The 11,572-nt window shown below is 41.3% G+C and overlaps 1 protein-coding gene across 2 annotated transcripts; it reads left to right on the forward strand.

Annotated features, from left to right (window-relative positions):
* The first annotated feature begins 1,047 nt into the window (after positions 1 to 1,047).
* Positions 1,048 to 10,638, forward strand: IDS (iduronate 2-sulfatase). 2 transcript variants are annotated; one of them, XM_015626852.3, is made up of 9 exons: positions 1,048 to 1,628; positions 2,506 to 2,642; positions 4,037 to 4,214; positions 5,122 to 5,210; positions 6,374 to 6,574; positions 7,175 to 7,345; positions 7,882 to 8,008; positions 9,502 to 9,675; positions 10,029 to 10,638. In XM_015626852.3, exons 1-9 carry the CDS (start codon positions 1,160 to 1,162, stop codon positions 10,520 to 10,522), a joined length of 2,040 nt encoding a protein of 679 aa, XP_015482338.1. In that variant the 5' UTR covers positions 1,048 to 1,159; the 3' UTR covers positions 10,523 to 10,638. The 2 variants fall into 2 exon arrangements, with proteins under 2 accessions (XP_015482338.1, XP_015482340.1); XM_015626854.3 differs by having other exon boundaries at positions 1,048 to 1,604; positions 10,029 to 10,522.
* The last annotated feature ends 934 nt before the right edge of the window (positions 10,639 to 11,572 follow it).

The raw sequence follows: 11,572 nt of genomic DNA on the forward strand, positions 1-11,572 counted from the left end.
TGTATGAATATGTATGAGAATTTATGGATATGTAGTAGAGTTCTGTTTTTAAAGGACAATCCTTTGTTAGTAAGGTGTGCTCTCTTAGCTGAATGCAGAGACACCTGGCCGTATCTGTATACTTTACTTTATTTTTCTCTCCTAATTGTTTTTTTTATTAAACTTTTAAATTGTATAAAAATTATGTGAACCTCGTTTTTCACATCACTGAACAACAGCATTGTGACAGACCATTGTAGCCATTGTTCCTGGTAATCTTATGGTGAGTGCATACACAGCGTATTTGAGGCCTCAGGTATGACTCTTTATAGAGCAGAAAAGCAGATTATTTTCAGTCCCATTCTCTGTGATGAATGAGAGCATTTTTGTCGCAGAACTTTTAAGTTCGATAAGAAAGAGCAACCAATAGAGTCCTGAGGCACTGAAAGAATCAAATTCTAGATTCCCATTAGAGATGCATTGGTTTTCTGTAAATGGGGTGGTTTTTTCTGAAGTTGTTTCTGGGCTTTTTTAACAGTCTAGTCCCAAATAAAATAATATTTGCCAGTATATTTCACTGTTAAATTTTCATTTGTATTCAAAGGTGCACCTATCACTTGGTAAAACAGAAGAATGCACATACCATCACATGTATCATTGCCATAGTTTTTCCTACATCCAATTGGGTTCATGGTGTCTGTTTTCAATATTGGTATATTTGTCATCAGTTTACCTGTCTGTTAAATGTGTAAGACAACATAGCTACAGTCTTTTAATTCTTTAGGAATCTTCCAGTGAGCTTACTATATATCTTTGATAATCTCACAGTTGCTGATTGGGAAGCATATGTGTAGTTAACAGTGATTTTATTTTGTACAGGAATACTGGCAATAAATCTATTCTCTGTACTGCAATTAAAGATAGAAACCAGGAAAAATTCCTGAGCTAGTTCTTAATGAAAGTTTAAGTGTTATGGGGAGCTTTTTAGTTTATGTAACTTTTCATATATCGGGGACACCCTCACTCTGCAGAGGGCGCACCCGCAGGCGGCCTGCGGGAGATCGGGGTGACCGGAAACACTGAACGTTTCTTTAAACACCGGTCTTAATTGATTCACAAATAGGATCGAAGTACTCGGACATCTTTTCTCATTACTAAACCTTGATTTCCTCATTCCCCAATGTTATTTCCACGAGAAGGAAATAACGTTGAGAATGCCACTGACATTCCCTTTCCACAGAAGTTGCGGCGGGTCCTGAGACTTGTGCAAGAACAAACGTCGGCAGGAACCGCAGGAGGAACGCTGCGCCCTGAGGACAGCGCGTACACTGGGCCGGCTCCGGCCCCCCTGAGCCCCGGCCCGGCTGAGCCCCGCACCGCGGTCCCGCCGCGCCTCCTCGAGGGGAAGGAGAAGGGCCACGCCCGGCGGGGGTCAAGCTCCCGGCGATGGTTCAAGACACCGCCCCCGGGCCGCCTCTGCCCGGCCCCGCCGCGTCGCTGTGGCATGGCGATGGCTCGGCTCTGCGTGTGCCTGTTCCCGTCCCTGGTCCTGCTGCGGCTGCCCCGTGATGCCTTCGCGGCCGGCTCGGCGATGGCGGGGCCCGGAGCTGGGCGCGGGCCCGGGGGTTCGTTCTGGCGGCGGAGGCTGGGTTGGTGGGAGCGGCCGGCGGCAGCCCGGGGTCGAGGGGCTCGGTGTGTCCCTGCGGGCTCGGTGTGTCCCCGGGGGCTCTGTGTGTCCCTGCGGGCTCGGTGTGTCCCCGGGGTTCGGTGTGTCCCTGCGGGCTCGGTGTGTCCCTGCGGACTCGGTGTGTCCCCGGGGGCTCGGTGTGTCCCCGGGGGCTCGGTGTGTCCCCGCGGGCTCGGTGTGTCCCCGCGGACTCGATGTGTCCCCGCTGGCTCGGTGTGTCCCCGCGGGCTCGGTGTGTCCCCGGGGGCTCGGTGTGTCCCCGGGGGCTTGGTGTGGCCTTGTGGAAGATGCTGCTTCACTCGCCGGTGGCGAGTGTGTCGTGCGCACGTCGAAGCCCCCTGTACAGTCCTCCGCCTTGAGGAGGGCGTTTTATAAAGACGTGTGTAATTAATTGAAGAAAAATAGTTTTATCTCTTCGGAGTAGAATTATACAAGACTACAGTGTTGTTTACGTGTGGTTTAACACCCTTCTCAAAGCTTGCAGGCCGTAGAATTCGGTAGTAGGTAGATCTATAAAATACCTTTTTATTTTGCACCACCCTACTGTAGCCAGCTGCAAGGAGATGCTATCTGTAGCACCTGGAGAAAATACCATGGGTGCAAGCAATGAAATAAGAAGAGAAATTAAAACCGCTATATTTCTATCTACGACAAATAAGCATTTCTGTCTTTGAAGAATGAATCCCATTGTTTGCATTCCCTTACAAAGATATTCTTGCTTATTTTATTAATTTTATTTTTGTCCTCAAATGTGTTTAAGGGTTAAAAACAGATAAATTGGCATAAAGTAACCTTTGCTTAAAGGAGCTTAGGTTAATTCTAATTTTGTTCCTTCATAGATGGCATGAATGTCTTGTTTATAATTGTGGATGATCTGCGTCCTGCCTTGGGCTGTTATGGAGATAAGCTTGTGAAATCTCCAAACATTGATCAACTTGCTTCCCAAAGTATGGTGTTCAGCAATGCATATGCCCAGGTGAGATAAATTACTTAAACATGTTTTGTCTATGAAAAATAATTACTGGTTTTATCACAGTAGGTGTTACACAGGCCAGTGAAAAAAAAGCAAGTATTTATTAACTTGAAGTGTTTTCAGTAGAAAATAAATAATTGGGCTGAACTGTAGTGTGTGAAGCTATCTTTACTAAGGTGAGAAAAATGAAAACAGGGCATTTAAATTATGGTATTTGTGTAGCCCTTGGAGGAGTAGATTGTCACTCAAGCGTTTTTACGGTTAGCAGCCAAGTTCTGCCTAAAAATGCCATTTTACTGAATTAAAATTATTTTCTTCTACTGAATATAAAATATGTTTTACTTTTTAATCTTTTGAGGGAATCAATTCTATAGACTGCTATAAAGGGGCAGTTTGTGTGGTAAACTCTAAAATAGAGGACTCAAAAGGTCACTAATTGCTCTTCACTTGAATACTCTGCACAGGAAGTCTACATTCCCAAGTTCCTCTCTGCTGAGAAATTAGAAGTTTGGGTCTAATTCCAGCTAGGGAATAGGACTTCAAAGCAATAAGTCTTGGGTTTTGTCAGTCTGAAGCAGAATTGGTCAGACCTTTGGACCGTAACCCAGACCTTCTGTGCTTAGCCTTTCTTTATTCTTAAGGCAGTCCAGATGAACTAGACTTTTGGTTTTTATCAGCATGATCCACCTGCCACTGCTGCTTAATTCTGTGTGATGTGAACAACCAGATTTCAAAGGCACTGCCTTTATGGAACCTGATTTGCTTTTTTAAAAGCATCTAATTTGGAATTGATATGCTTAATAAGGATAGGGTTCATTCCAGCCCGAAGTGATATGAAACTTGTTCCATGTGATCCCCAAGTTTTCAGATGGTTATGGCCCAGCTGTTGATGTCTTGAGAGGTTACCTCAAGAGCAGAGGCTAGACAGTGTTAAAGGAATAAAGCAGGTGTTTATTAAAAAGGCCTTCAAAGGACACACCTTGGGCAGTACAAGAGCCTGGCCAAGGCTACGCCAAAGATGGACAACAGGTCACACATTTTCACACTTTGGTCCATTTACATATTTGGGTTAATTGTCCAGTTACAGCTTCAGGTTATGAAGTCACATCCTCCCAGACTGCTCTCCTCAATTTGTTGTTTATACTTTTTGGGCCTGAAGCTGCAATGGTGTCCTTGGTTCCAGCCTTTTCAGGCTGGAAAAGGATTGTTTTGTCTAACTAAACTGTGAAGAGAACTTGCTAGCACTTTATATGAAGTTCAGAGTTATGTACTAATGCAGTACAGGATCTGGAAGATACGAAAGCTAAATCTTAAGGCACTAGCTATGCCCAAGTTAGTTCATATGTGTGTTTTGTTTTTTGTTCCACATTTCTCTCCTTGGCTGTCTTTCTCCTCAGCAAGCCGTGTGTGCTCCCAGCAGAGTGTCATTTCTCACTGGCCGCAGGCCTGACACCACCAGGCTCTATGATTTCTACTCCTACTGGAGAGTTCATGCAGGAAACTATTCCACCATGCCCCAGTATTTCAAGGAAAATGGCTACATGACCCTATCTGTGGGGAAAGTTTTTCATCCTGGTATGATTTGAATTGTCATTTGCTTAGCATAGAAGTGTTTGATGTATATAGTCTCAGAAACTTGCATAAGTATTGATGTGTGATTCTTATCTATATTAAGAATCTAAATCATGATCATAAGCCAGATTTTATGGTGGTTGTCATTAAGTCTTAAGGCATTAGCAATGAATGTGTTAGATGACTTTTATCTAATGGATATTTTCACATCTTGTCTGGGAATTGGGGAAATAAATGTCTAACATTCTAAAAATACATCTGGAAGTTAGGTATCTTCTGAAAACAAAATTGTTGGCTTGGTTCTGCCTGTACACGCTTCATGTTTTGTAATAGGCTGTGAGTCTGGATCAGGATATGTAGAATGTATGACTAATGCTTCAAGTTCAGTAGGAAATTAGTTCACTAGTTAAAAAGCAGTAACATTACTGAGTTGAAAAATATTGTAATACTGATCCTCTTTTTGCCAGTTCCTTATCCTAGAACTAAAATTGTGTGGATAGTTTCAGTATGTGTTTCAGTTTATAATAAAGCTAATCAAGGAGATGGATGAAGACAGTATTAATCCTGGGTGGTTTTTTATGTTTTTTTCTTTAGTTTTTGTTTTGGTTTGGTTTTGGGTTTTTTGGGTTTTTTTGTTGGTGTTCCCTGAAGTAAGGCTCTTCAACCAGTTTGAGTCTCCCTCACTAGTAAAAGGTGTATTTCAGAGAAAATATCTGTCTTAAACTTTTTGACTTTTTGACTTTTATTTCTTGGTTATCTTGTCCTCAGTTGTCAAAGATTAATTTGAAATGTTTCTTCATTTAGCATATTTGAAAAAAAAACAACAATTGAAGTCAAGTTAAACTTTTACCTGAGCTCTTCCTGGTCCAGCGAACTATTAGTGCATTTTTAATACCTTTATCTGTTCTAGGGGTTTCATCCAATTACAGTGACGACTATCCCTACAGTTGGTCCATTCCACCTTTTCATCCTTCAGCTGAAAAGCATGAGAATGATAAGGTAAGTGTGATTTGTGGCACTCTAACAGAGAAGGGTGTTCAGGATATAACCAAGTTCTTTGTATCAAGGATTGTCAGTGCCTTCTGGATTTTGAGGCTGAACCCTTGTGCAGGAAAAAACTAATCACTTCAATGCTTTGTTTCTGTGCTTTCCAAAAGAAGGCCTAGATTATCAGATGTGTGTTTTGTTAATCAATGAGCCCTTCCTGCAGATGGCACCAGATAAATTGGTATTTAGAAACTTCAGTTACTGAGATATAAGCAAGAATGATCCTTATTTGTATCTTGGTCATGAATTCCTTTATCTGAAAAGTGTGGTTGTCATCTTGCACCTGCAACTGACCTGATTTTGCTTTAGTTAGTGACAAAACATTGTCAGTAGTCTTGGTAAACTTAATGTGTTAAAAAAGAGCTCAGGACTGAGTGAGCAGGGGCTATAATTAAGATAATGTTTAAATAACCTGAAACTTTATAAGCTGATCCACTTTTCTATAATGTTTGTTATTCTTAACTGTGACACAAAAGAATCTGGTATATCTTTATGTAAACATGATTGCATAATGCAGTTATGCATCATGTGTTGGAGTCTGTACACTGCCCAGCAGGAGCTGCAGTCATGAGGGTACAGACAGACTTGGCAGTGCTTTGGTCTTGAGTTTACTGCTGGAAACAGACTGGTTTTAACAACAGCAACATTTGCATCCATAACACAAAGAAAAGTATGTTCATTTAGCAACCCTCCCAAATACCCTGCTGAGGCCACCTTTCCCTGTTTAGTCTAATTTATCTCTCTTCACTGATTACACATCAGCCACTGCTGGCATTTGCTCAGAAACTGTCAGTAGCTTCCAGGCAGCTTTCGATGAACTCTTGGGATCAAAAGGAACTAAAATGTATCTATACATAGGATAACCAAATGCTGCTGCATCTCCATTAGATTAGAGATTCTATTCATCACAGAAGCTGTGGGCTTTTGACCCATGTGACTACATTTAATCTTCTATCCAGCTTTAAAGAGGATTTCTGCATTTTCATAGGCATGGAAGTTGCATTCTTTTGTTGGTAGAAACAAACTGGTTTTAAAGTTACAAGACTGAGGATTTTGTCTTTGTATTTAACAGAAGTTACTGAACTAATTTATTTTTATTTTTGTTTCCCATGAAGACTTGTAGGGGAAAAGATGGAAAACTTTATGCCAACTTGGTATGCCCAGTGAATGTGACAGAAATGCCTGGGGGTACTCTGCCTGACATTGAGAGCACTAAGGAGGCCATACGCTTACTGAACATCATGAAAACCAACAGGCAAAAGTTCTTCCTGGCTGTTGGCTACCACAAGCCACATATCCCACTGAGGTATCCACAGGTGAGGAGACTGGAAACTGCAGGAAAGGGAACTTAGATAAATGTTGCTTTTGTTTTTAAAAACTGTTCCCACAAATGCTATATTGCTGTTTCTGGAAAGCAAGTTGGAAACCAGCCTTGATTTGGTGTAACTTCAGGAGTCACCTGTGATGTATTTCAGAACGTTTAATAAGAATGAATTGTCACTCCTCAGCCAAAAGCCAGGCTTCTGCCACCATAATGGTAACTGCTACTGTGTGGAGATGGGCTTCAGCTTGATTGAGTATGACATGAGACCTTACAAGATCTTGTATTTCATTCTCTGTTTGACTTGGTGGCAGAGCTCCAACTGGTTTCAAATTGATGTTGGACCTTTTATTGCAGCATTGTTTTGAAATACAGGAGGCTGGGTTTAGGTATTTACTAGCTCAGTATTTTTCAGGAATTGGTTGGGGATGTCTAGTCTTGATGTGTTTCACTCAAGGGGAATGAAGCCTTGTAAACTTTAACATTAAAGGGTCTTGTAATGGAAAACGGTTGCTGTTTAAACACAAAATTGCTGTTTAAACACAGTGTATGTTGGAGGTGAGGATAGTCTTTCTGTGTTTTTTGTGTTGTAAAGGAATATCTCAAGTTGTACCCCTTGGAAAATATGACATTAGCCCCAGATCCCTGGGTGCCTAAGAAACTGCCTTCTGTGGCATACAACCCCTGGATGGATATCAGACAGAGGGATGATGTGGAAGCATTAAATGTTAGTTTCCCTTATGGAGCACTTCCCTATGATTTCCAGGTAAGTTATCAACATAGTGCTCTGAAGTCAAACTGCCTTCACTTGTTCGAATGCAAGGGAGGAGTCAGCTGCTCTTGGATGCTCCCAGTTATTCAGCAACTGACCATTTGCAATTACGAATTCCCTGCCTTGTATACTGTCACCTCTAGCTCTGTAGGAAAACCTTCACTATCACTGCAGTTCAGTTTGCATGTGAGGGAATATATATAGCTACCAAAGCCAGCACCCAGTGTATCTTCTTTTGCAAGATTTTCCTTGACTCTCCAGTGCCTATGCCAAAATTAGGTGCACTGGCTAGACCAAGAGATGAAGAATGGATTGGCTTGCAGTGTTTTTCTTGAAAGCACTTCTAGGAGGTGGAATTTTTTAACTGCCCTGTCCCAGATTAACTTTTCTGAGACAATTGGGCTACAGACAATTAAAATTAAAGCTTTACAAGTAGAGTCCTTTAGTTCTTTTACCCAGCTACCCCATGGTTCTGCTGTATGTGTCTGAGGAGAAACTTTTTTTTTCTCTCCTGTTTTCTTAACTTATAGCGACAGATTCGTCAGAGTTATTATGCAGCAGTTTCTTACCTGGATGTGCAAATTGGCCTGCTTCTGAATGCTTTGGATAATGTAGGATTTTCAAATAACACAATAGTAGTTTTTACTTCTGATCATGGTAAGCATTTAAATCTTTCTCGGGCTTACTATTAAGAGCTTAATTGTGCAACTCAATGCTGGGATATTAATCCAGTGTGTGTTTCCATAGTGTCAAGCAGACCTATCATACCTTGTACCTCTGGCTTGTCTGATCCAGATTGAAGGACTGGCAATGTGGCTCCACTGTTCTGTCCCCACAGGCACTTTATTCAGGTTGAGGATTTGCTGGTGAGGTTGCTTGCCAGGACACAGGGCTGAGCTTGCTGTATTCCCACCCCCTGCCCAAGGAATGACTCTTGCTGGGAACTATGCTCTAAAAGTACAGCCAACACTCCTCCCCCCTTACCATTTGTAAAAAGCCATCTGGTACAGTGGGTGACAGGTTTTCTTATTAACTGCTCAAGTGTGTTTTCTTACACTTTTCATTGCTGCTTGCAGAGCATCTAAACTGACAGGGGTATGGTTCCTTCTCATAATTGAGATCCTGCATATTCTGGATCCTGGTGGTAAAAAACTTAATTTGAACTGTGGGACAAATACCTCAATCATTTAATGCTTGTTTCAATATTCTAATATTCATTAAAATAACCCTGTCATGATCCATTTAATTGTGGGATGGCTTAGCTGATTTAAACCAGTTAGGATGTGAATTAGCTACATCAGATTAAAGTCACATATATAGTTTATTTGGGTTGACTTCTGTGAGCATGTGTGTATAAGCTCTTACAAATTGCAGAGAAATGGGATTAATACTTTTGGTACTAAAGTGACTCTAGATGTTCTTTCTGACTGGTTTGTAAACTGAGTTTTTCTTTTCCTTGCTTTGGATAACTGTAAACAGTTGGTGTTTCCTTTTTGGAAAAAAGGGAAATTGGCTGGCAAAGTGATCAAGAAAAAACGTGTTAAACTAGCTGTCACAGAGTTCCTTTGTCTTCCCCCAAAGTGAACTTGGCAGTGTATCTGACTGGAAGGAAGTCATGTTGGCATCTCTTTCAAGAGGAAGAGGAGAGCTGAAATGTTTTATCTCTATTGCTTGCTTCCTCAGGGGGAGTGTCCTGATATTGCAGTCTAGAGTAGAGAGCCTTGGCTCCAAGGGATGTTCAGCTACAGTGTTAAAAGGAGTATTGGAGAGCTGGCAGCTGCCCAAAACTTAAATGAATGCCTTTTAGAATTGATCTGCAGATTCTTGCAGGCCCTGTGATATACCCCAGTTCTTCTTTTCTGCTTTTTTAATGCTAATTTTCTAATTCAAATCTTGAGAATCTAGAAATAAGGAAAGGTGTAATTATTTCCTTTATAAATTAATATCAAGTTGCAAGATTTTGGTGGCTGTTGAAATAGCTTCCACATTAGAGAAAGGTCTTGTTACATCTAAATACAGATTATTTACCTTTTAATATAGCCTTTATAACAGACTAGTGCCCTCAGCTGTCAGTCAATTTACAATGAAGAAGAAATGACTACTAGATTACAAACCAGTATCTGTGCTGAATTGTGTTCTTTGTCACCTAGGGTGGTCCCTGGGAGAGCATGGTGAATGGGCAAAATACAGCAATTTTGATGTTGCTACACGAGTGCCGCTGATGTTTTATGTCCCAGGAATGACAACTTCCCCTGTCAGTCAAAGAGCAAGGGTCTTCCCCTACCTCAACCCTTTTAGCCATATTGGAGGCTTAGCACCTCAAGGTAAATTTCCATTACTTATTTGTTGTTTGCAGTGGGTACATAGAGGTGGTGATATGTCTTCAGGCACCTTGGGAATTTACTTTGTCTTTCTGAAGAGCTCTTTTCCAAACTAATGATATGATTATCTTTAAGGCTATTGAAGAAATGTAAGTGCAGAATTTTTCTTGTTAAAAGTACATCCTAAGTGCATGGACTGGTATCTTCACAGCTAACTGCCACTCCTTAATTGCCTTGATTTGGGTACCCCCAAAAATCCTGTACAGAGCACTTTGAATAAAACACCAACTGAATGATTAGAAAAGTTGTTGTCCAACCACCCTGTTCCAAAACTTATATTTTGATATTTCTTCTAGGGCAAAGTAAAAAAGTGGTGGAGCTGGTGTCTCTGTTTCCAACACTTGCAGAACTTGCTGGCCTGCAGGTCCCTCCTGCGTGCCCAGAGACGTCATTTGGGGTTGTGCTGTGCACTGAGGGGACAAGCATTGTCCACTACTTTAATGTCTCTGAAGGAAAGGTGGAGGAAGGGTGTGATAACACTGACAGGTGTTTTAATGAAGAACCCGTTGCTATCAGCCAATATCCGCGGCCTGCAGACACTCCCCAGTGGAACTCTGACAAACCAAAGCTAAAAGACATCAGGATCATGGGCTATTCCATGCGTACCATTGACTACAGGTACACTCTATGGGTTCAGTTTGATCCCAGCAATTTTAGTGCTAATTTCGAGGATGTCCATGCAGGAGAGTTGTACATGATGGAGAATGACCCAAACCAGGATTATAACATCTATAACAATACTTCACATGGTTGGTTCTTCAAAAAAATTCTTGACATTCTAAAGCACTAGGGTTCAGAAACTTTGTGCCTGTTCTTGCAACTCAATTAAGTATAAGGTTGTATAAGACCTTTCTGTTTTACAGAAAACATTTAGATTGAATAAATATCCTGCTTGTATCAAAACTAGCTATTACCTTTGTCTTGTTACAGCCCTTACTGCACTGAAGTAGTCAGAGGGAACTTCTGCAGCTGTGTTTTCAAACACAAGCTTGTAACAATTCTGAAAATGCCACACAGTGCATCAGGCTCATACTGTGAAATATCAGTGGCCTTCTGTTGCCGCTGGAGATGAATAGATCACATGGACACAGCTCGAGGTGTAGTGAAAGGAAGAGAGTGTTTATTTCCTCTCCCAGGATTTATAGGTTTCTGACCATGGCCAGGGATTGGATGGTCAGGATAACACTTTCCCAACCACAGTGGCCATGAGAGATGTCCATCACAAGACGTGTATGAGAAAGAATGTACACATATCTATGTTCACAGTTACTGTCCTGGGGAAAGTCTTTAGAAAACTATGTCAGCAAGCTCAGAAGCTGACTTTTCAGGGTGACAGTCTTCTGTAGCAAGTGAAGAATTAAATTTCATTATATGTGCTGAAACAGTTGGTGTGAAGAGTGGAAAACCAGCAACTTACATGTTTAAGTGGCTGTGTGGAGAATGTAAGTTGCGACATAGGTCCTGTCCCCTTTGCCCAGGAGACTTGGGGCTGGAGTGGTCAAGCAAACATTTGATAGTGGGAAGGGCTGATGTTTTTGTTCTCATTAACCTTACCTCTTTCTAGAGCCCGAAGAGAAACTTAATGTGTTTTATCCAAAATTTAATTATTTTAAATAAAAGCTTTAGTTTGGAATTCATGCTTCTTATACAGCTGGAGAATCTCAATTTTTAATTAGTTAAATGTCTGTGAAATGAGTATTTTCATCACTGAAACACTAAATAAGACTGGGGGGTTAAGGTAACACCAATATGATCTTCTGTGGATTTTCCTGAGGATTGCTCTAATGAGTCTCCACGGGTGAGACGAGATGGAAATCTTTAGCTTTTGGAGCTATCTGAT

This window comes from Parus major, chromosome 4A (genome assembly GCF_001522545.3).
Source record: "Parus major isolate Abel chromosome 4A, Parus_major1.1, whole genome shotgun sequence".
Lineage (NCBI taxonomy): Eukaryota > Metazoa > Chordata > Aves > Passeriformes > Paridae > Parus > Parus major.

Bases quoted from the DNA above. Each gene is read 5' to 3' on its own strand.
- IDS (XM_015626852.3), top strand. From the start codon at position 1,160: ATGTTATTTCCACGAGAAGGAAATAACGTTGAGAATGCCACTGACATT. The intron at 1,629-2,505 runs GTTGGTGGGAGC...GTTCCTTCATAG, and splicing joins GTTCTGGCGGCGGAGGCTGG to ATGGCATGAATGTCTTGTTT. The intron at 9,676-10,028 runs GTAAATTTCCAT...TATTTCTTCTAG, and splicing joins TGGAGGCTTAGCACCTCAAG to GGCAAAGTAAAAAAGTGGTG.